This window comes from Spea bombifrons, chromosome 11 (assembly GCF_027358695.1).
Source record: "Spea bombifrons isolate aSpeBom1 chromosome 11, aSpeBom1.2.pri, whole genome shotgun sequence".
NCBI classification, from domain to species: Eukaryota; Metazoa; Chordata; class Amphibia; order Anura; family Pelobatidae; genus Spea; species Spea bombifrons.
In genome coordinates, this window is record NC_071097.1 from 18,812,960 (window position 1) to 18,839,304 (window position 26,345).

The 26,345-nt window shown below is 37.6% G+C and overlaps 1 protein-coding gene across 1 annotated transcript in view; it reads right to left on the reverse strand.

The window, feature by feature from the left end:
* The window catches only part of LOC128468715 (solute carrier family 22 member 15-like), a 59,578-nt gene extending 33,507 nt beyond the window's left edge, over window positions 1–26,071 (reverse strand). The window contains exons 1-7 of the mRNA XM_053450476.1: window positions 25,732–26,071; window positions 15,814–15,957; window positions 6,417–6,549; window positions 5,538–5,702; window positions 4,459–4,588; window positions 4,060–4,275; window positions 948–1,088 (exon numbers count right to left, since the gene is read on the reverse strand). Of these exons, the coding sequence (XP_053306451.1) occupies window positions 948–1,088; window positions 4,060–4,275; window positions 4,459–4,588; window positions 5,538–5,702; window positions 6,417–6,549; window positions 15,814–15,957; window positions 25,732–25,815 (1,013 nt within the window). The 5' untranslated portion in view covers window positions 25,816–26,071. The remainder of the gene's footprint in view (window positions 1–947; window positions 1,089–4,059; window positions 4,276–4,458; window positions 4,589–5,537; window positions 5,703–6,416; window positions 6,550–15,813; window positions 15,958–25,731) is intronic.
* Window positions 26,072–26,345: the final 274 nt, after the last annotated feature.

Below are 26,345 nucleotides of genomic sequence, written 5' to 3' on the forward strand. Positions count from 1 at the left end.
TTGTCTAATGGAATAATGACTACTGCCGGAAAACAGAGACCTATAAAATGTTTTACAAAGTACTAATAATATTTTACATAGATTGATTGGGTACATCAGAAAAAGAAGAAATCTCTATTTGTAAAAAGCCATGTCCTCACGTTGTGTCTCCCAGACATACAGTGGCAATCAGCACAGTGATTGATTGCAAACCACAATCTAAATATGTGCTTCCTTGGTGGGACACCTAACGTCAATTTAATGATGGCCACATCAGCTTTTGCTTATATATTTGTTAACATATGTTATTTGTTGGGTATCCTTTCCCTTTAAATTCTATATTGCTTGTATCCACCCATTCTTAAAACACGCACTTGTTCCTACTAACAACTCTCACTTCATTTTTTTCAATGCCTGTCTATACGCTTCAGGATTTAATTTACAATCCTGCGTCTCACTTACAAAGCTCTTCAGAACAGTTAACTTACCGACATCTCATCTATCTCCAAATACACATCTACCTGGTCCATCCGTTCATCAGATGATCTTTGCTTGTCATGTCCAGACTTCCAAAAGATAAGGGCAGATAATGCCCTACGCCTGCTTATCACACTCTTCACAACTTTCTGGTCCTTCTTAAATCTCTTAAAACCCACTTCTTTAGGGAAGCCTACCAACTTACAGGTTAACCTTTCCTAGCCTTACTTTTGCTGTTGTGAGTCCATATTGTTATGTGACACTCTACGTGTTGTCCTGTTTACCTGTTGTACAGCACTGCAGAATATGATGGCGCTATATAAATCAAAAAGTAATATTACTAGTTCTTGCAGAACGTGCATACAAGTTTAAGATTGCTTCTTCGGTGCATTCTATATTGTACCTCATAAATTTATTGAGCCGCAACACATTGTTATAACACTTTTGGTACCCAAGGTGTTTAAATCTTTCATAGTATTCAAAAGACTTACCATTTCTTTTCAATAAAGAACAGGCACAGGGGGAAAGCTGGAACTTCCACAAGGCCATAAAGTGCCACATTCAAATACAGATTGCCTTTTAACTCCCCTGCATTTAAGGTCAGGCCATAATAAACCAGACTGCAGACATACCTGAAAGAATTATATTTTTGAATGAGTACGCAATTTGTCCTAAAAATATAATTGAAAGAATAACTTCAGCAGTAAACAAAGAACTATGAGCTAGGATTACATAGAACGGTATTCAATATGCTATGATTAAACTGCAAAAGGATAATTACCAAATCAGACATTGTATATCTTTTTAGTATCTTTTTTAACTATAAATACAGCCTAATTTGCTACACATGTAACACTATAACTTCTGCAAATATTTTAGACCAGAAGTTTCAAACTTCAAGCCTTAAAGGCCATAATCCAGCCAGGATTTTAGGATATCCTGTTTTAAATGGCACCGTGATTCCAACTGGTTTACTCTGGCGTTGAAATTAAAGAATAACCAAAATCCTGGCCCGTTTGCGGCCCTTGAGGCTTGGAGGTCAACACCCCATTTTAGACCGGGGTTAATTAGTTGGGAGCCAACTCATTTTATACAGTGGAACAGAGGTTGATTAGCTTTGGGTAGATTTGTTTAAATTACATGACAGATTATAATTGAATTGCATTTCTATAGGACGGTTAGGAATACACCAGAGATAATCAACCAGTTGAAGACTAAAGTACATTTTTACTAATCTATAAACATCTTTCACAATAATACATTTGCTATTAAATTTAAATTGGATAATAAAAATGGACTCAACTATGAGAACATTAATGTATTCGCCAAGGTCAAACACAACTAATTATTAATGCAGGTGATTTGGACAATCATTACTATCGGATTCATAATTACATGCAGCAGATCCAATGCAATAGATTCCAGCAACATTGGACATTCACACAAAGAATCAGCTCAGTGTAGTGGTTTGAGCAATTTCAGCCTTAAAAATTAGATAAAACTACATTTCCTCCATGCTAAACTCCATAATTGTATACATCACTCTATAGCTTGTTCAAAGAATTTTTTTCCCATGGGACTTCCATCAGCTAGTTCTACTAAATCCTACGTTTCAGAACTTCATGTAACGAGAATAAAGATACTAGATTTACGTGGCTGATGTTGAAATGATGTGTATGGATATATTATCCTCCTATTCTCCCTTCTTCCTCTGCTCCCCTCTTACTTGCAACTCTCTACACAAACCTATCTGGCAGCTCCCACCCTCCCACACACACCAACGTCCAGCAGCCCCCTTCACCCATGTGCTGAAAAGCAACAATTGATTTCAATGGGAGAGATTTTTTGCAAGTGATTGTTTGCTTAAGCGGCTAATGTTTGTGAAACTAGTGGAGCACGGGGTGGTGCTCCTTCTAAAGCAAAGTGGCTTTATTTACTTATTTTACAGGTAAGAAATTGATATTAAATTACTTACAAAGTATTCTTATATGTATACCTCATTGGTGAGGCTGCATCAGACTCTAGAATGTATATTTTACATGCAATCTACAATGCTAACCAAGCCCATCATATGCAACGACTACTGGGCTTCTCATACCCCTAGACAGTATCACTGTGATCTTCTACCATGGAAAAACATATGTTAGCCACCATGTTTCTCCTCCAAGAAAGACCAAGTTGGCCATCTATATTTATAACAGCAAGTTTAAAGTTTCTGCTTGCTTCAACTCACATTAATGAATTTAACTGTTGGGGTCTCATGCCATTATTTCCATCCTCATTATTTTTCTGTTGTATCTAGATCATTGTTGCATATTAGCTACTTTTGGCAGTCAATGTGTTAAGGAAAGCTTATTAAGAAAACATCTTTGTGGAATAACGAAAAGCTTCCTAAACAGATTCAACCCATCTTCATTTGTGTCAGTGTCTTGGGAACTACTAATATATTCTACTGATTATATAACAACTGTTCTTTTTACTGCGTATTTCCTTATTTCTGAAGCAGCTTGACAATTTTCTCTACTGACAAAATTATTCAAATTCCTCCAAATTTCTAAATGGCCTTTGTTATTGTTATAGCTGAACAGATTTCTTTAGTGCTCGCAAGATATTCCGAGCAAGGATTGCTCAAAAGGTATTAAGATTAAAGACTTCTGTTTCCAGGTTAAATGCAAACATGTTGGCTGCATCTTAAATCAAGCTACTCTTCAGAGATATATCTTGTCATTATAAATTATACAATCCGGAGAATTCACTAGACAGTGCATATAGTTGGTCTAGGTTCCTTGCCGATGTAATTGCCACAGTAATGAGTGCTTTGATGAAGAACCGTTTGAAAGAAAACGTCTAGTGACAGCTCAGATGGAGGCCTTCATTCCACACTCCTCTGTTTTATTGTCCCTGCTGCCCTAATACGCAAACACGCTGATCTGCCACATTTGATCTCTGAAAAGGAATTCAAACCACTTTTGTTTTTACTTGTACACAAGCTTGGGTTTAGTCCTTTATTACCAGTGATTTTAGAAGATATCTTATTCTTTCTGGATTTAAAGATCTGCTCAAATGTTTAGGTATTCCTTGTTGTATTAATGATCCACTTCTCAGTCCTTATGCTGTAAAACCCTACAATTCTAAAACTATTTATGGGATTCTTCTCCAGTTGGATTATTTACTTCAAACTGGCTCTTTTGGGTGCCCTGGATGTTTGGATTTTGGAGATAAGGAATAGATTACAGAGCATAGGGGCACTGTGTACTAATTATACCTGCATTTATTGGTCCTGAACAGCCTAATTCTAAAATTAATGTGGATCTGTAACATTCTCATACAGTAACATTTTGCAGAATTGGTCATTAAAGCAGGTCGGCAGCATTCCCGTGTCCAGTGCATATGTGCATGTGCACAGGCATTAATCTGGGTTCCCAACGGACCTGCCAGCTTCTCTAAGATAACCTTTTAAATATTTACAATTATACGGCCGACCATAAAAGAAAGTATAAAGTAGGCAGTTTCGATCAATAAATTTAATTAAACTAAACTTCTCTTTAAATGTCTTTTAAAAAATAATAAAAAAGACCCTAAAATGTGTTACTTGAGACTTACCAGATATACATTAAGATAACTGTTCTCCATAGAAGTATTTGGTATTTAACCAAGTCAAACACACTGTGACCAGAAACACTTGTCCTTCCCGGTGCAATACACAGTTTTATGGATGTTCCTTCTTTCCCATTACCCTCTGCCAAATACTGGAGTACCTCCTCTGCTTTTGTTATATTGCCTTGGGAATATAGCCATCTTGGAGACTCGGGGAGCAAACTAATCAAATACAAAAATACAAAATACATTGAGTTTCTCAATTTACATAAAGGCTAAAAGAATGGAATGTTTTGTTTAAGGTTAAGATATTCTTATTGTTGTTTTAATCCTTGAACATTTTTGTTAAAAACAAAGCAAAAACTTTTCACGGGAAAAGAAAAAAAAGATCACAATGAGACTTACAAAGACAGGAGAAAAAAGAAAAACCCTGGAGAATTAGCTGTAATTGCAAGTGTCCTCCAATTTCGGATGTAATAACCCAGCAAAGCATACACAGCTATACCAACAGCAAATGTGAGATTAGTTAACGAACCTAAAGTGGAAGAAACAGGAAATATGAAAATACAATTAACTGCAAATATTTGCAAAAATAAAGCAAATCCACTTAAAAAGAAATCTATTAACTTTTATGTGTCAACATGAACAATATTTATACTTGTTCAGTCATTACAACTGGCAATATTTTAAACAAAGACACAGACTGTAAAAACATACGATACTCTAGAAATATATCTCTAGAAAAATAATATAATAAAATCAGATGATCTAATTATTTAATGAGGGTGGGCCTTGTTGAATGTGTCTTTGAATTTGAAGGTTGGCTTTTACTGTAATAATAATGTTGTGTAATACTTAACATGCATTAGCAATGCAAGCTCTTTGTCCCCACACTCACTGAAACCTATGAGAAAACCTCAAGATAGACTCATTCCTGAAACGGATTCATTTTTGCATGATAAACTGTAATGATCTGTGGGCAGAATCTCTGTAAAGTCAAAGAAGTCATTTTGTTTTGCTCATTCTTAAACATTAAATAAAAACAATTAGGTAAAAATCCCTTTGTGACGACGGACGTAATAGTACATCAAAAAATTCTGCCAGTTGATGTTGGGTGACGTCTCCCCCATGCTAGTTCTGGCCAAAATGTATGGCCAGAAGTGCAGAAGTATGTTTGAAAACTAGATTTTTTTTACTACTTATTTTTACGAAACATATATGTTTATGTAGCAGTTTTAAGATCTGTGCACTCTATTGAAGTTAAAGTTGAAAATATTACAATTTGAAAACATATACATGCACTTTTTAATATTTGCCCCATAACTGCCAAAATAAATGGAAATTATGGATGATGGATTTAACGGGTCAGTACGCTAAAAGAAAGAAAGAAATGGCGGTTGAACAAGGATAGTGCAGAAATGTTGAAAATGTTGTTGCCCTTGTCCTGAAGGGGTATATATGGCGCAGCACAGCAGTGTACCTACCTGTCAATGCCCAGTAGGATTTTCCAACATACTCTTGTGTTAGTACAAAGGACACCAAAGACATGCCCCCATTCATTATCCCAACAAATAAACGGGAAACTGCAAACACCTCATAGCTAGGAGCTAGGGCTGTCATGTATCCAAAAACAGTATCAAAAAAGAGACCTACAGAAGGGAATAGAAGAGTACAAAATTAATTTACTCAAACAAATACAAAACAAGGGTATTACAAAATGTAATTTTTTATTTATAAGCATACCTGTGAAATTCCTAGTGTGAGCTACTAGGAGTGCGGCTTTGTGAAGGGGCAGAGCAAGACACCATTGGGCTTTGGCTAGTCCCAAACAGCAGGGAGTGGGCATGGGCAAAAACCACTCTCCTACCCAGAGATTGACCCAGAGACCCATGGAAGCAGGACTATAGCAATAGAATCCCCAGGAATGTTCATGAGTGAAATGGGAATAACAGAGATGATTCAAAATAAATCTGACAGCAGCTCAATATGCTCTGTGTATTGACCTGCTCTTGGGAGCCCCCTGCTGGTGCACCTCCCCACCTATTTCCTGCCTTATTTCCCTGGTACGTAGCAGCTGTCGCAGGACAGCTACTCAGTTACCCGTTTACCCATATTATTATTATTATTATTTATTGTTTTATATAGCGCCATCAAATTCCGTAGCGCTGTACAATTGTGCCTCTCACACCAGTGCTCCTGTCCAGACACCCCTGTACGTTACAGTTTGCGGTCCTGAAGAAATAGTAAGGGTATATAATACAGTGATAACTAAATGTATATTACTCATTTTACTTATTTCAAAGAAAGTATGTTTTTGACTTTTGATTGTGCTTTTCAACAGATTAAGATGCCATGATCCATACCTGCTAAATATACCGGCTTTCTTCCTAGTTTATCAGACAAGGATCCAAACAACATGTTTCCAATAAGAAGACCAGCAAAAAATAACGAAGATGCCAAATTAACTTTGTACGCGTCATCCTTGATCAAGTACCACTGTTAAAGTAAAAACATATTTATAACACACGGAATCATATACATTTTTATGGAAGATCATAAAAATCATGCATACCCACAGCCAACCCTATCAAAGAGCCACCTTGTGGCACTCAGATGTAGAGCATCACGGAGTGACCACATGTGAGCTGCAGTGGATTCCCACTGATCGCAAAAGCCGGCATCACAAATTTGAGAGTAAAATGCCAAGAGGTAAAGGAATCATCACAAACACAGCGAAAAACAAAGACTGCAACTTAAAACAAGCCAGCAATAAGTGGTGATATTGACTATTGTTTTTTATATAATAATATAAAGCATACTTAAAACTTTCAAGCTTTGTAGCAGCCATTTCCACAGATGTTTCACAGACTCCAGTGATTTCCAGGGGAGTTGTCATGAACACTGGTGCTAAGGTCTAGACACATTGCTTATTCAGGCACCTGTGTTGTAGCTGAGGAAGGTACCCAGCACTTGTGAGAATATACCAAGCTAAATATTCATGTAATAGTCATGTAGCCACATTTTGTTAATATATTGGGGCAATTCTGAAGAACAGGACAAGAACCTAATACGTTTTGAAGTAGAGAATGGGGCACTTTGTTCAACCTATGTTTATGGAAAAGGGTTTGATAAGCCATAACAGAAACTTTGCACAGTTGTAACGTATCCTATCACATAGCCATGCCTAATCTACGAAACAGAATGTATTAATACCGAAACATCTGTTGCATTTCCATTAATCATTTCCTTCACTCTACAGCTTCACACAAACACTGGAGAGTCTTGCAAAATATCTTCCCACACCATCTGGAATACTATTTACCAAACCCCTGCTGCACGTTATCCACATGGCAATGCTACAAAGAACATTACTTTCATTAAAAAGTATTTCAATCTTGATTAGATCCATACCTTGAAAGGAATTTTGGTATAGCTTTCTTTTTTCAAGAGAATGATGTGTACATATACATTTAAAGTTGAACAGAAAATGCAGTTGATTGAAATGAGTTCATCTATGTGTTTGTGGACTGAAAAGATCACCAATATACATCAAGTATAGTAATGTACAGACTTTAAGGAAAATGCATACTCATGCACAAATATAAACCTAACTCGTTAGGGGATCATACAAACTTATACACATATATAAACCTAAAAAACTCTTAAAAGGACCCCCTTGCAACACAACCCCTTGGAAAAAACGTAATCCCAAGCCCATCTTGAAAACGACTGTAGATCTTTATGAGCTTGCATTAAAGAGAACTGTCACCATCACAGCTTTTAGTATAAATTAACCTTTATTAAAACTACCAATAACCTATACATCTTGTTTAGTCATTATTTGGAGATATTCAGTTTAAATGTTTACCACAAGTTAATGTTAATCAAAATAGAAATATATACGCAATAGGATAAAGTCAAGGATTAATTTAACTAACTCAATTTAACTGAACTTGCATGTTTATGAGGCTAAGACTGTTGCTTGCAACGGTATGAAAGAGCATGTAGCTTGAAAGGTTTAGGTAGAGGCATGCAAGTTCAAAGAGAACATCCCAAATTATACCTCACCCTAACCGAGTGCCATTTTTTGTGTGATGAGGGTTAAAATAAAAACTGCCTGCCCCTTAAGGATGAGGGTGTTAAACTATTAAAAGCCCTTAGAGGGACACAGTCCCCTTTCCATGCCCCGATGCCTAACTGTGGGATCCTTGTGGGATCCCGTCTTACCCCTCCCACCTCTAATGGCCCCTGGTCCATTAAAGCACTTGGATGCCACCATGGTGCCAACCACTGGCACTCATAAAGCATATAAAACAGTGGGGGAAAAGATACTTACCTTTTAGAGCCTATCCAGAGGTGGTCAGAAAAGATGCTGGCCTCATTTTCAGTCCAAAGAAAGGGGCCATAGAAAAAAATAACAGAGTAATAAAAAGCCAAAGAAAAAGAAAAAAAAAATGATGCCAAAAAAAATGTATTGGATGTGAGGGAGCATGTACTGTGAAGCAGCAACCCCCAGTGTTTGGAAGTTGCATTGCATCCTCCGCTGACTTGAATGGGTCCAGTAGACTTTAATGGTGCCCATAGAGAGGTACATTGTGAATTTTTTTTATTGTGCCAACTCAACTTTGACTTGCTTTGAGGAATTATAAACAGTCACAATTTAGTGAATAGTGGCAAGTACTCATCCACAAAACATACATGTAAGTATATATTTAGTTTAATATAAATTAAACAAGTATCACAGTTGATGTTTTAATGCATATCAAATGTATAAAAAATTTACTACCTTTAAGTGTAATATCTGTAAAATGTATAAGGATAGGAAGTTTTTTTCAAAACAATCACACTGTGGAAAAATGCATTAAAAGTTCTATATCTTTATTTATACCTTCGTGTCTCAGTCAGATAAACTTTAATTCTCCCAAGGCATCAACACCTTTTCAAAGCTCAACTTGGACTTACCATCTTCAATTTCCATTAACATTTTGAATGCTTAAAAAGGTTCATCTGCGTCTTTAACGGAAAAGGAATTATTATCTTCCCTATACTCTTTGTTCCCCTGAAGAGGATTGATGTGAAGGAAAAAATAAACCAATCTCCTGAATCAAAGGAAACCTCATCACAGAAATCACACTCTTCCAAAGCTTCAGATTCCTTTACAATTTGTAGGGCTGTGCTGTCTTTCATGCCTTTGAACCTCTCTTACTTCTCATTAAATATAGCATGCAGCTCTATCTCTGCACTTTAGTACATCCATTACAATATTTACACTTTGGTTTATCAGGAATAGATCATCCACATACAAAGACTGGGTTCTTGGGGGGTACCTATTTTATGATTTTGGTATAGTAAAAGAGAATCAAGGATACTAGGAAGTACTTGAGTGGTTCAAAAATAAAACCACGGATAACAATTGACACAATAAGTCCCAAAAAAGTATGTGAAAATTAAAAAAACAAATGGTTTTATTGCTTTACTTTAATGGACACAGTATCTCTCCTCTCTTTCTGACACAATATCAAAGCGTGTCAGTAAAGAGAGGAAGGATCTTAGCAACTCAAGTGTTTATAGAACAATGAATGCTCATGTATTGCATGTGATTGCTGTTCAGGAAAAAATTCGACCATTCTTCCTTACAGAACTGCTTAAGCTCACCCATATTCTTAGGATGTCTGATTATACTTTGATGTTCAGGGTCATTGTCCTGCTGCATCACACACCTTCTACTGAGCTTCAGCTAGCAGACAGCTACCCTGACACTATACCTTGATAAACTTGGAAATGTTTTGTCCCCTCGATGATTGGCAAGCTATTCAATGTTTTGGATATGATAGAATCCTGAACAGAGATGATAACCAGTTCCAATTACTCCTTCAAGCTTTCAGCTGTTATTCTAGTGTTCTTTTTTACCTCACTGGGTATTCTGCATTGTGCCCTTACAGTACAAATAATCTCCATGTATAAACTACTTCTCTCATTGTGGACTGATGTATATCAGCAGATGCTTCTTAAGAATAGCAAACTCAAAATGAGTGATTAGTTTTTTTCGTAAGTCACAGCAGCCCTGAGGCTTGGTTTCCATTTGGGTTTTTTTTGCTAAAAACGCCTATAAAAACGCCAATAGCGCCACCTGGCGTTTTTTTGTGAAAAACGGCTGCAGCCATGTTAGCTGTTCTTCAATAGGAAATCGCAAAATGCAATTTCCACTTGGCGTTTTTCTGTCTGGCGTTTTTTCAGTCCTCTTTGGCGTTTTTCTGCTTTTTTGGGCTCTGTGGCAGTTTTTCAAAACTGCAGCATGTTGACACTCTGGCGTTTTTTGCAAGAAATCTTGGCTTTTTTTCTCCAATAGAAGTCTATGGGAGAGAAAAAACGCCATAAAAAAGCCATGTGGGTTTATTGCCTTGGCGTTTTTTATGGCGTTTTTTCCACAGTTACAATGCAGAGGATGGACCCAGTATCTGTGTGTCCTACGAGAAATAGGCTGAAAACAAACAGTTTCACACAAAACAAAGTCCTGGACTGGTTCATATTGAATTTTACACCATTTGGAACAAACATGCCATTACAAACAAACATACGCAACCGGATCCTGCGTGCCAAAAGCAACAGCAAACAATTTGCACCACCATTTGGGGCCAATCTTCCCAGAGGAGCAGACATTCGGAATAAAGCATGCCTTACAAACCACAGAAAAGAGACAAAAGGGTCTACCAAGTAAATGACATCAGGAGAGGGCAGATACTTGCCATTTATCCTAATCCCTTTTAGCTGGGTGAAACTTCTAACTTGTAAAGGCTGGAAAAACTGCCTAAGGTCAAAAAAAGCAATTTCCACAGAAAGGCTAAAACGCCAGAAAAAACTGCAGAAAAAACGCCAAAACGCAGGTAAATGCAGTGGCAGTTTTCTTGGCAGTTTTCCTGGCGTTTTTCATCAAGAAAAAAACGCCGGACAAAAACCCAAGTGGAAACCTAGCCTAAAACACAACTACAATCCCGTTAACATTGATTGGACTCCAGGTTTGCTAACTCCGGACTCCAATTAGCTTTTGTAACTTATAAAGTCCATATCATGTTTCTAGATAAATGTATACATATATGCTGGTAATTCCAAAGAATTCACTAACTTTTTCTTGTGACTGTGTATATAGTATACATACACCCACATCTCTATTTTTTAAGTATCTTTACTTCATTGCAATCAATGCAGCGATTGATACTGGAGGGGTGTGAAATATAGTATACAGCCAGCCATTGCAGATATAATATTTTGCCAAACTGCAACTCATCCAGAAGGATATGGCACAGCATAAGTGTGTCCTGAGTATAGATCTATTAAGGAAAATATTTTAAACATGACAATAAATATCAGATGCATAGTAGCCATAACATTCACTTTTATTTGGCTCTTAAACTCTTCAGTCTGGTTACATTTTATACAAATTTGGTTGGAGTTTAAACATGTGGAATTATCAACTGCTTCCTCTTTAGTCAACACAATACACAGTCATACAAAGTAAAAAATGTCTGAAAATCTTTTTTTTCCTCAGCATATTATGATATCCATTTTTATATAGTTGAATACATGGTTTAGTCCTTAAGGTTGGAGAAAGAATTGATATTCAAATCAAGTTTTGATATTTTCAGAATATGCATCCATTCATATATATTCATACGGTAGAGAATAAGGGAAAAAAGTGTAACTTTGGATTTAAGAAGTACTGATATGAAACCACCCCGAACTATAAGGGTGCTCGGTAATTGCTTAGTCTTTACTATTTTGCACTTATCTCATGTATAAATAAACCTATATTAAATTTCCATATGTTATACTTTGTAGCTCAAGGACAAGTAATCTTAACAGCTTGTACCATGCTTGCCTTACATAAAAACTATTTAAAATCTGTCCCTTTGAGTGATAAAGAATTAGCTAAAGCTATAAAATCTCCACCCGCTGGGAATAACCCGAGCACTGACAATCGTGTACTATAAGGTGTTCAGGACATATTGAGCCTACACTTTCTTAGAGCCTTTAACTCTATTCACCGGGAAATAAATTGCCACCCTGGGCACAAGAAGCTGAGATAACAGTTATCCTGAAACCTGGGAAGGATCTGGAGTCGTGTAGCTGCTACTGCCCAATCCTGCTCATAAATGTAGATGAGAAATTACTTAGTAATAGGCTTAGGGAGGCTCGAGATAACACAAAGAAGCTGCTTAACCTGATTCACCTTGCCAAAACAGAGAGTATACCTACCATATTTCTCTCAACGGATGCCGAGAAGGCATTTCGTAGAATGAACTGGCATTTTCTCTGTTCAGTGGGAAGTCCATGTGTAGGTGGATTCTGCATATCAAGTACCCGCAGCACAAATACACAGTAATGGCAGTGTTTCTAAACCGGTCTCCCGCTCAAATGGAACTCTTTTAAAAGTGCTAATGAGCAATGTAGACATCCATGAGGTGGGATCATATCACAATAAATTGGCAGCCTTTGCAGATGACCTCCTCGTCGTGGTCACCCAGCCTCATATATATCAATATTTTGAAAGAGCTGAAGGTCTATAGCTCCTTATCAAACTTATAAACATGACAACATCTGAGGTCCTGAAAATTTCTATACCAGAGCCCATGGCCAAACACTTCAAATGTAATTCTTGTTCAAGTGGTGTAAATGGTGCCTTAAAAAATGAACGTTTTTCCCTTGACTGCTCTATATCATCCAAATACTAATTATGCTTTTTTCAAAAAAAGATTTGAACAATAATTTAGGAGATTTTCGTGGAATTTTAAAGACACCCAGATTGTGCCATCAATATCTTATCTGCCATAAGACACTTGGAGGACTGGGCCATACAGATCTAGAAACATGCTAAAGGGCATCCCATCTAGAATGAACGATTCCCACTGCTAAATATTGTGTACTACTGGAATAAGGCCACATGATGGTGCCACCACTGGTTTCCCATCCCACTATTACCCCTACACTAAGAGCTTGGAGAGGGACATCCAAATTGGAGGGGATTATTGTAACTTCCATCCCGCTTAGTATCATTAACCCATAATAATGATTTTCAACCTGTGTTTAGGGAAATTCCACTTCCAAATTTGAATTTAGTATAGATTCACTAGGCACTCAAATAACTCAAATAAGCCGCACTTTAACTGGCAACCCTACCAACACTTTACAGTGTCTAAGATGAAAGACAAGGCATGTCAGATACACTCACACCTTTCTAAAACCGTGCTCATCTACAGACACTCCAGGCAGACTTTTGTCAGCCATTCTCCATCAGCTAGTGAATACCAAACATCCACAGAAACGTTATTACATCCAGAGGTGGAAAAAAAGACTCAAGGATTATATTCACTGATCAACAGTGGCACATTGGTGAATTTGGTTAAATCAAGAGTACTTGTTTAAAATTCTAAATATATGCTACAGAGTGCCTACCACAATACACTTAATTTACCTGACTGGTGCCAGAGATGTAGTACTGCTAGAGAAGACTTCCTCCACACTTGGTTGAGTCGCTCCAAGCTCCAGCCATTTTGTAATCTTGTTATTACCAGTATCAGAGTGGTGGCGGATGCAGAGTTCCCTTCTGAGGGTCTAACTATTCTTATTCACAGAACTAGGCATGCATTAAACATGTACAAGCACTCGCAATACACCTACTAAATGCTGCAAAAGTATTTATTCCAAGATATTGGAAACAAATGAAATTGACTTCTTTCCAGGAGTGAGTGTCCAGTTCCATTCCGTGGGCTGCCAGCCGTGTGCCTCCAAGCCATGGGCCCTGTCAGGAGGGCTTCCAAGCCATGGGCCCTGTCGGGAGGGCTTCCAAGCCGTGGGCCCTGTCGGGAGGGCTTCCAAGCCGTGGGTCCTGTCGGGAGGGCTTCCAAGCCGTGGGTCCTGTCGGGAGGGCTTCCTAGCCGTGGGCCCTGTCGGGAGGGCTTCCAAGCCATGGGCCCTGTTGGGAGGGCTTCCAAGCCGTGGGCCCTGTCGGGAGGGCTTCCAAGCCATGTTCCAGAGAGAGAGCGCGCACCGCCAGTCCTGCTTCAGTGTTCTAGAAATATCTTGTGCCGACTAGGGGCTATCGTGCTATACATTTGTCTTTGTACCTGTGCCCTATTTGGTAGTGTCTACAGTCCTGTCCTTACCTGTCTTGCCAGCTACTCCAATACAGACTATCATATTAATTTTCCAATACAGACTATCGTATTAATTTTCAGCCAGCGGTGTGTTTCATTTTGCCTGTCTGTACCTTCCTCTCGGTAATGATGCATTGTAGAGTGCAAACTGAGCCTCTGATATTCCCTGCAACTGGGGCTCCTACCTGACCTGCTTATCTGAGTCTTGACAAGGACTATGTCTCCAATAGAGGTAGTTAATAGCAGTTGCTGATGGATGCATATATGTCCGTACACTACAGGTATGTATGTATGTACACACATATATTTATATATAAATATATAAATTATAATAATTGAATATGAAAAATCACTTTCGATTCCTGGAAGCCTTTGAGGTTACTGATGGTCATCATCTACATAAAGCTACTATTACCAAGGAAACTAATCCTTTCGAGTGTGATCAGCCACAAGTACACTCCTTTAAGTGCTGCATTCCTCAGACCATTCAAGGAATGATATGGATTATCCTTGACACAAAAGCAATACCCATTGGTAGACACGCTATTCTGCTTCAGAGGTCACAAACAATGTTATCGAAACATAATCTATAAAATAACACATTTTCTGGATTAAATACACCCCTCACAAATTACTCCAGCAAAGGATAGTAGATATTTATATGGGACTGGCAACAGCGCTGCTATAGCACATAGGAATGCTGGTAATATGCAATTATTAATAACAATACATTAAAATACCCAACCACAGTAAGTTTTATTTTGCCTCTGCTGGGCTTCTAAGGTGCTTATAAGCACCTCTGAATCCCTTGAACTCATGTTCTTGGTCATTTATTTTTTAAAAGCATTTTTAAACCATTTTCCAAACCAAATACCCATTTGAAGCCCCTTTTAAACACACAGTGTCTGGTAACATGGAGAGCTATTATATATTATATATTATTATACTCACCTTTGATTACTGATACTCAGCTGGCATTTTTCATGATTTGTGTTCTAATAGACAGCACGTTTGGAATAGATACCCAGTTTCCTTATTGGTGATATAATGTGCGGTTACCTAGTTAATCTCTTGTGAGTGGTGTATATCCCTTTAAGCACATGATATTTTGTAATTTACAGTTAATTTAATAGGAACTAAATGTCATGGCTGAAGCTCTCAATTCCTATTAGAAAACTATGCTGTGAGTCTGATCTTTTCAGTTTATTCATGCATGAAGTTTTTTGAAATACAAATTAGCTTGAATTCATTATAATGCAAAAAGGTAAAATCTACAGCTTTTATTTTATTTTAGTAGGATGTGTGATTTTATACAGAGTCCCTTGCACAAGGCACACTTGTGTGCAAGTAATTGAAGATCTTGATAAAGATGAGGCAATACAAAAAAAAGCAATAAAACTTCAATCGATGGTTGAAGTAACTTCAGCACAAAATGTCAAATGAAAACAGGGGTGGGGGGGCGTTAAAAAACAATCTTATTGAACAATCTCTCCATGTCTCAACATTGTACCAATAATAATAATTGTAACAACATTTGCAACCATGAACCCTACTGTAAAAAACTGATGCAAATTCTTAAATAATGACATGCAAAAACCAAAATACTTGCCTCTGTGACGATAGAGGTGAAGTTTTTATCGAATTGTATATGCTTATTAAATTCTTCCTTGGTCGTAACTGTTTCACTGTCGATATGGTACTCTGGGACTGCTCCAACAAGGACAATCAGCATTGACTGACAAGCCACATAAACCTTGTAAGAAAAAAAGCAGAGAAAAAAAAAAATATATATACTGTATATATAGTTAAATGTCAATTTCAAGAAATAGAAAGGTACTTTTTTTCTCAGATTGAAATTGCCTGATCTATTGTATATTGTTAATTAAGAAAATATTCTGAAGCACAATTACTTCCCAAGGACATGATCAAGCAGGAAAGACATGTAGGACAGTAATTGAGGTTTTTCATTGTGCTAATTATTAAATCAGAGGACAATCATTTGAAATATCTACCATGTCTTTTTATTCTACAACTGATCTGCTAAACGTCCGAATCTAGCAATGTGACCTCTTAGTAGTGTAAATATACCAAAAAGAAGGAGAAGCACTCAGTCCAAACAAGGTAAATGACAAAGGCTTAAGTCATTGCCGGTAATGTAAATATAACTATTTGATAAGATGACATGGGTGGTTATGTGAATCCATTGAAAATGGCATTTCAGTGGATGTTTCATTTCTTCAAGGAAAACATAAAAAAAAGTTTGAATGGGTTTCTTGGAGATCATGGATTGGTTTGACTTCCAAAATCAAATAAGACATAAGTTAAATTGTAAATTGAAAGATTCTATCGTTTTAAGGTCCCATCAATCACAGTTTCAAAGTTCTACTCACCAATGAGCAGAGCCTGCAGATCTTTCAGAACTAGTTTAAACTTTTACCATATGTCATTAACTAGAGATACAAAAGAGATTGTTCACATTAACAACTTATAGTCGGACAACACGTCGAATTCCACAAGCAAGGGGCACTCAAATTTCAAACTGCTAGTGAGGCTAACAAGCGGTTGCTTTGTAGGATGTACGTTGCAGTAGAACAAACATGAGGACAAGGTTATTATTGAATTGATTACCACCAGTCAGCCATGCAACCTGTTTATAAATCTTGCCGAAGACATGGCTGGAAGCAAGCAAGCTCAAAGGACATAAGGAGACCTAAAATTGAGTGGTACTCTTATGGTGGACAACATATTTATACTCCTTTATCATTTAAATATATCAACATACAAGAGAGCTTAGCATCACGCACATAAACAACATTTCTACTCATCATCTCCTCTTTGGTATTGATAAGAAGATATAGTGCTGAGTGTCCTCACACAAATTTGCGGACTGTTCCTATTCTATCTTTGGTAGGGGAATTAATTCCACAAAAATTGCATGAAAGGAGTGTGCAAGCCTATACCACTGTAACCAATTAGTAGTAATTGTGCATGGGGTTACCCTAGATAGTTCAGGTCTTATTGTATTAGTTTAAACGTGATGTAATTTATGGTATCAATTGACTTAAAGAGATAGTAAATAATTCTATAAATGCGTCTGTGAATTAATTAAAATTAATCATCTATGTATACAATCTGTAGAAAATAATCGCTAAATGTGTAAATATAGATTAAGGTTAGTACATAAATCAATTGGTTAAATTGCAATGAATGGAATAAATACTTGATTAGCAAATCAATAATCAATTAACTAATTACATATTATATGAAATGAAAAGTTCAGCAAGCTGATAAGATAGCCTTCAGACACTTTCAATTAGGTGTTAGAAAAAGGGCACAAATTGATGACATTGAATCTTCATCATAAACAAAAAAAGGAAAGGACTATAGTGTATTCCATTAAATCACCACGGTTCTCTTTAGTATCTAATTTCCAGAATAAAATTGTTTAAAAAAGCATCCGATAGTTTAACATCTCCCCTTCCAATATTGCTAGCAGTCAGGTATTGGAATATGTTGAGCTATCGTGAAGTCCCGTCCTACCTGATGAAGTGAGGTGATCTCACGAAAAGCACACAGGGTCTGAATCTCAAATTCACATTAATATACCCAATATAACGCATATCCAATTTATATATAAAATTTACACATATAAATGTGGCACTCAAAGGTGGTCCCTTTTGCCACACTGATATTCAGACTTTCAATTCCTGACATACGTGACAATGAGTACTGTTCACTATAGACAAACATTTCAACTACACCTCACTATACATTAGGAAAGGGAAAACCCAGCCAGCTTCTCCTACAAGAAAGGATTTGGTCCTGCATAGGTAAACTAGTGAGGAGAGTTTTAGGAAATCTCCCATATTTAGCCAATTTAGCCCTTCTTGTAGGAGAAGTTTACCATGGTTTAGCCTTGATAATGCATTTTTATATCAGGGAGTTGAAATGTTCTCCTCTTCTGCAATCTCCATCCCTAGTGGACTTACCTCCAAGCCCCAACATGCAGAGAAATGCACAACTCATTTGTCTCAATGTATTTATAGGCAAAAATGGCTCCAGCATAAACCCCTTCAAACTGTGTTTACAGAACAAGACCCGACTCTCTTTGGTGACATGAACTCATTAAACGAGGACACAAGTAATGTATACAGAACACCTCAATAATAACAAAAAGAAAGGAACTAAAAGGACTGATAATAATACAATCTTGCAGCACATGATAGTTCTATTATCTGTACAGTGATCACTGTATTCAGAGAGAGTTAAGAAAATATGGTTATTGAAATGGATGTTGGGGCATTACTGATTATTCTTGCTCATAAATAGCAGAAATCAGAAACTGAGAAAAGCGCACAAACCCATATTAAATGTAAAAAAAGAGTTGTTTTTCTAAATGTTAATTGGCAAATTATAATACTTCATTTAATTCCACTTGAAGCCTTTTAGAATGATAATGTATGTGACATTACTCTCCAAGGCTTTAATTAGTATGGTGATTAAATGTTTACAGTAAAAAAGGTGTAAGAAGTCGGACTACAAATTTGTCATCCCTGCCTCCATAATAACATCTAACAAAGAAAAATCCTACCAGTTTTTGACATAATTTCAGAGTGAACAGATAATACCTTACTCACAGAGAGATTAAAAGAACAGTGTTTATACAAGTGCAGCCCAAACACTGATAACATTATTTGATTCATTATTTTGATAGCACCTGTTTCCCGTAAATAAATACATTTTGAGTAATGCACAGTAAACATTATATACCATAGTAATGCACACTAACATTAGGTATGCATCATATACAGTTGTGTGAAAAAGAAAGTACACCCTTTTTAAATTCTATGGTTTTACATTTTAGGACCTAATAACAATAATCTGTTCCTCAGCACATCTAAAACTATAGTAAATACAACACATGACATATTACACTATGTCATAATTTATACAACAAAAATAAAGCCAAAATAAAGAAGCCATGTGTGAATAACCAAGTACACCCTTACTTCTTAAATAGGAAGCAGACAGGTGCTACTAATCAAATGCCATTGATTAATTGAGGGCAAGTGTGACCACCTCTATAAAAGCCAACGTTTTACCAGTTTGCTGGTCTGGAGCATTCAGGTGTGTGTTAACACAATGCCAAGGAGGAAAGACATCAGCAATGATCTTAGAGAAGCAATTGTTGCTACCCATCAATCTGGGAAGGGTTATGAGGCCATTTCCAAACAATTTACACAATTCTACAGCGAGTTACATCTCAGACTCTATAGGCTTCAGTTACCATGTTAAATGTTAAAGTTCATGACAATAAAATTAGACACAAACACAGCATATCAGCACAAACTGACATATACTGACTGTCAACCACAGTGGTGGAGGGGTTCTGATTTGGGCTTGTTTTGCAGCCACAGGACCTGCAGGAAATGAGTTGACCATAAACTCCACTGTATACCAAAGTATTCTAGAGTCCAATATGAGGCTAAAGCTTGGCTGAAATTGGGTCATGCAACAGGACAACGAACCCAAGAAAAACAGTAAATCTACAACAGAATGGTAGAAAGAGAATCAAGGTGTTGCAATGACCCAGTCAAAGTCCAGACCTCAACCCAATTGAAATGCTGTGGCAGTACGTTTAAAACCATGTTGTAAAGAACATTTCCTCCAAAACAATGTGAGAAATTGAAAAAAGTGATTTGTGTCCTTTGGAGACTGGATTTGGACAGATGTGTTGCACATGACAATGCTCACACAAGTGTTTTCACCCCTTAAGGACCGGGCTGTTTTTTACTTTTTGTATCCTTTGGTACCCACACAAGTTATAAATTGTTTTTTTTCAGGACAAGAAGGGCTTTCTTCAGATACCATTTTTGATCATATTATCTAATTGTCCATAAAAAAAAATATGATGAAAAAAAAACTCTCACTTTTATTTGAAAAATCTTTTACTTTTGAAAAAGCTAATGAAAAAAACTTCTAAATAGATTCTACTATTTCTCCTGAGTTTAGAAATACCCAATGTTTTTATGTTTTTTTTTGCTTTTTTCTGGGCAATAAGTACAAGTAGCTTTTTGCTATTTCAAAAGCATTTTTTTCCAAATCTGGTCATTCTGCCCCATGTGCTATTTCGGGTATCTTTGAAGCTGGCCAATACAATTTACCCCATCAAACCATACATTTTTGAAAACTAGACACCTCAAGGCATTTTAAATGCTGGTATTTTAAAATAAACCCTTTCCATGCATGATATTCTACCTACAGCCTTTGCCAAAGTTTGTGGTAGTAATTTTTTTTGTATTTTTTTCACACAAATCGTACTTCAGGGATAAATTTATAGCTCCAGAATTACGTCACTATCAAACAACACCCTAACATTTGTTCAGCAACATCTCCCTGGTACAATGATACCACCCATGCATGGGTTTGTCTGGTGATTGGGGGCTAAAAAGCCACAGTTGGAAAGTGCGCTTCCCCCCCCATTTTGGTCAATCTGTGCCTATGCCCTATCTTTGAGCACGGCCACTCCAATTTATCCCATCAAACCATTCTTTTTAAATTAGACACCCCTTCGGTATTTCAAATGCTTTTATTTTAACTCTTTCTATGTCAAGATATTTGGGAAGATACAGTACTAATTTTAGCACTTGCTCATAATAATAAACTTTATTTTTTTTGGACTTTTTTTAACATTTTGCTGGAACTGGATGGTTCCTCTGATGCATAATTATTTTTAAATGTTGCCTATTTTATTATTTTTTTAATACTTTACTAATCACATTGTGATTAGAAAGATGGGCTCCATTGAATTGCATTCAACCTACAAGTGGAGCCAGAGTTCTCAAGAGGGTCTGGAGACCCTCTGGCGAACTTTTCCAACTTTAAAGGATTGCGCCGCCATCTTGCGGACCTCTCCAGAGCGTTCACAGCGCGTCCTGGGTTGAGTGTTCGGTGTTGCTGAATTCCTCATTATCAAGGTATTTCAGCAACACCATTGAAATTTAGGAGGCAATCGTTGAGGCCTTCCACCACCATGCAGGGTATGGCAGATGTTGATTCCCCGGGAAGGGGCGAGACATGGCCCCTGATGCCGATCTCGGTGTTAACACTGCTTAAGCGAAGAAAGTGATCGTAAATCACTTTCTAAGCATGTTTAATGAAATGACGTCACAGGCACGTCATTGGACGTTAAGGGGTTAAACAAGGAGTTTAATGTCCTAGACCGCCTTACCAAAGAAGAATGCAGATTAAAATAAATAAAAATATCTATAAAAAAGGTACTTACCTCAGGAAGAAGCTGTAGCTCTCTGCTTCATTTGTTCTCGGATGATTCACTCCACTGAAGCAGCCAATAAGTGGCAGGAAAGCACTCCCATGTAAATAAATAGGAAAGACTGGCTGAAAAGAGAAGGCCTGGATTCACTCAGGTCGACTACTTGACCAATTATGCTCTGAAAAGCTTTCGGAGTTTATTCTCTAAAACTGGGGTTTGCAGGTGAGTTCATTATGCATTAGAATGGGCTAGCCCCAGTGAGATCGGAAGTTGTATACCGTTCTGCGTAGATCAGATGTCCCCCGCAGGCCCCGAAAGACTCTGGGGACTCGGGGAGTCTGCACTGGTAAGTCTAGGGGAGGGGGGCACATCTCGGGGGGGGCACAGAGTGGCAGCATATCTCGGGGGGTGGACACAGAGTAGCAGCATATCTCGGGGGGGGTAGACATAGATTGGCAGCATATCTCGGGGGGACACAGAGTGGCAGCATATCTCAGGACACACACACACAGAGTGGCAGCATATCTCGGGGGGCAGAGTGGCAGCATATCTCGGGGGGTGGACACAGAGTGGCAGCATATCTCGGGGGGTGGACACAGAGTGGCAGCATATCTCGGGGGGGGTAGACATAGATTGGCAGCATATCTCGGGGGGACACAGAGTGGCAGCATATCTCGGAGGACACACACACAGAGTGGCAGCATGTCTCGTTGGGACACACAGAGTGGCAGCATGTCCCGGGGGGGGCAGAGTGGCAGCATATCTATTACACTTTAAATTACTTTTTTTCTTTAAAAAAGCACCTAACTTTTAGGGTGCGGCCTATACTCAAGCCAATACGGTATACTGCAAATGATTACTAAGGCAGAAGTGGAAACTTTATAGATTTTGTTGTTTAGGTACATACAAAATGTTGCTCTCCATCTACTGACCTAGACCATCAATGTATGTATTAAAACACTTCTGCTAGAGCAGCGGAGTGTGGATATATCGCCTTCCGATAAAAAGCTAAAGAGCTTCGTTTGTTTCTTCCACATCAGAGATAGCAATCAAGTAACTGCAGAAATCAATGCTCGCAATTATCCAACAATTATCCCAACCAGGCTGAGCCCAATGCTTTTACACATCCATTGTGATGTAATCTATTTGGTTGGCAGAAACTTAGTACAACTAAACATTTAAGTTACAAAGTATTTCAGTATGTACATTCAGCCATCTAAATGACAGTTTTAGCCTTGTAACAACAGTCTAGAACCCAGCATGTATCGGATAAAACATAGTTATTAACATAGTTATTGGCAGATGGTAAGATCAGGGTGGTGGATCAGTGGCATTGCTTTCGGGGAAGCAGAGGTTAAGTATCTATAGGATAGACATAAGGCTTTTTTAAACATAAGGCAAGGTCAGGGTCAGTTCTATATATTCAATTAAAGCCTATGCTCTGTTACTAGTACAAAAAACAAATTCATATACAATTATATGTATAAACTGCTTTATATCACTATACGCATTCACAAACCTTAAAAATAAATCAAGGTTATGATTTTGCAGCCATTAACATTTTAGTTGGCACTCCCACCTGGCAACGGGGATGTGTGCACATACAGGGATGCAATTAGTCAATACTGATGCCAAGGGAAGCGGTTTCGCAATGTTGTTTTCAGCCTTAATAAACACGTTAATCGTTCGCTAACTTAGTACGTTAACACTTTGGGAACCATGGCAAACTATGCTCTGACACAATAATAAAACAATGACCGTTTCTACAGATACTTTTCATTGGAATATAAGACACATCAAGAATTTTAATAATTTTACTAATGTGTGCTTGAACGTGTAATTATCTGATTTTAATGATGTTCCTTTCAAAAAAGTCTCACTGAGGCCTAAATATGATATTAGTTAAATATACCTAAACCAGAGTCTCAACAGTATTTGTAACAGCCTTTGATTATGGTTTGATATAGTACTCACCACTTTAGATTTTGCTTATTCCTGGTATAATTTATGCCACAATATAAAAGTCAATTTCTTTAAATTTAGGAAGAGGTGTCTGTGCACATACTGTTTTACGTTAACACGGTAAATATTTGTTGCGTCCTGGCTTAGCCCTTGCCACCAATGAAGCCACATGCCTCCAGTGCATCATTTGGATGATAATTGCCCAGACAGTTGGGTTCTGGAACAGGACTGACATGCTAGATAAATTATTTAGGGTTCAGCACCATCAAACCCCATGCTGTCCAGCTACTGTACTCTTAAACACAAATCTGGAGACCTGGGGATCAGATTGGCAGAGCTCCTACTACCTAAAATTTTAAATAAAGCAGACTAATTTAAACCTATTAAATGGAACCTTTTAGAGTCCTAACTGTTTCTGTTCAATACTTATAATAAGCTTGTGAAAGGAAAAGATGTGTAGATGTGCTCTAGGTTTTAAGGGTCTTAAGCGGAAAGACATAGGAGACATCAACTTAATAATGATACATAATCACAAATGTATTTAAAAAATGATACCTTACAGTGATTATATTATACATTACTAGAAATATAGGCCCTAAGAAGCTGCTTAAGTTGCTAATATGGTTGCTCCACTTCTGAGAGCCACCAAAGCTTCAAAGCTTCTCAGGATCCGCTTGAGTATTTCTCATATTTCGGTGGAAGCTGAGAAAGGAGAAGACTTCTGGACACAAAGTGACCTGCTATGCCTGTTTTGTCAATATCAAGATAAAGTAACCATTTACTTGCCAATTTAAAGAAAATCAATGGCCATAATTAGAAGAAAAAAATACAGGCTTTAGGTAGAAATGTTTTGAATGATGCCTTAAAGCTGTGTAGGTTACAGTGTCTCCTTCCGGTTATGGTCCGTTGCCACCATCTACTTCTGTTCAAGCAGCCAACTCGTAGGATATGGATACTGGTCAATCTGCTTTCTGCTCACCAGCATCTACTGCTTGGCAAATTGTTACAAGATGGCCAAAAGGTAATTATTTTGTTGGATGACCCAAAGAACTACTGGGTCTAGAGAAGTAAGATTCATTACTATTAGTAATATTTTGGAGGAAAGCTCAATGACTTCATAACCCACTACACAGTAAAAGAGTGTATATTATGAAGCACATAATATGCAAATCAGTATTAAATAAATAAAAGCATAACCATTAAAAATAAGAAACAGGTCGTATCCGCCACAAGTATAAGAACAACAATATAAAACCCATATATTATTAAAACAAAGAAATAACTGCAGCATGTAAAGAGCACTTGGTAGAGTAAACCAAATGTCATCAGTACACTGTGATAGCTATTTGGCTAGAAAATAGCTTAGATTAAAGTATATATTATTTTGTGTACAAAATGTGTTTTTATAGCCCATTCTGTGGCACGCAATAAAAATAAATTGTATAGAGAAAATTGTATACAGGACAGCAGATCTTGACATCTACTGAACTGACACTAAAATAAAGCTATAATAGGCGGCAGCAGCAATGTAACCAGGGGGTCTTCTGAAACAACTGGTAAAGATCACATTTTACAGATTATTTGTTGCTTTTATTCTAGGGTCCTGTACAATGGGACATACACCATAACGTGGGAACCCCAGAACCGTTTAATTTTAGGTATACGTAACTTGATTGATCTTCCAGCTATCTTATAAACATACGTGTGTGTGAAGATGTGGTGTCAATATCTCGCTGCTTTACACTTGCAACACATTGTGCACGCTTGAGAACGCTGACCATCAGCTACGTTGCGCAAGAGGTTCAGCAGCAACCTACTATACTAACATATATATATATATATATATATACATATATATATATATATATATATATATATATATATATATATATATATATATACATATATATATACACACACACATCTATATTAGCCATAAGATCAGAATGTATTGGTTGAAGTTAAGCAACTTCTTCAGCCAGGCTATGGTGGAAGCTCTAAGCTGTCACATTGCGCGGGACAGAGAACACTGACTGTCAGCTCATGAGGTTTAACCACACCCACTTTATCAGTATATGTATATAAAGGGCATGACGTATTGGGCGGAGTTAAATGAACCTCTTCAGTCAGGCTGTAGGGCCGTGTGACGGCTGGTGTCCGGGGCAGCATTTCTGCAGCTTTCTCCCCTAGTGGAGGTATTTCCTTGGGTTCTAGCGCCCCCTCAGGAGATCACAGATAAGGAAACGCCAGACTGCTCCTTCGGCCCACCTACAACTTACTTAAATGACCTACCTGTAGGAGCACCAGGAATCCAGTCAGCCGCTTCTGACAGGGGCCGAACTCTCCGACAGACCGAAAAGCCTCATCCAGATCCATTTGCTGGCAACAGCCGATGCGTTATGTGGCTGTCAGTCACGCAGTGAATAACATGCTACCATCCGTGAATCTTTGACGTCACGCAGTTTGTAGATTACGTGGCTTTCCTCTCACTGCGCGTTTTTTTTAAAAATGCGTTTCAAGCCTCCTTTTGGAAGCAAGTCAAGCGTACATATTTGTTTTGGTGATGTTGGTTCCCAGCGCTTTTCTGATTGGCTGATTCGTAAAAGGGGTGTGTATACGGGCTTTTCTAGACACGCATTAATTTCATTTGTTCACGAAACTCGCAGAGTGACTTAGGATGCAGCGAATTTATCTGCTGGCTGAAGATTTCCGGTCTCCTTGTTCTTAAAGTAGGATTATAGATGAACCAACGATCTGGGATTGTTTTAACAAGCACATTGTGCATAAAGCTTTTTAGTTTGTTTTTTAATGTATGGTATACCTCCCAAGTGTCCTTTTAGGAGGGACAGTCTATCTTTTAAATTTCTGTTATCTCAAAATAGTTGGTGGGTATGAGTGTAGTCCTA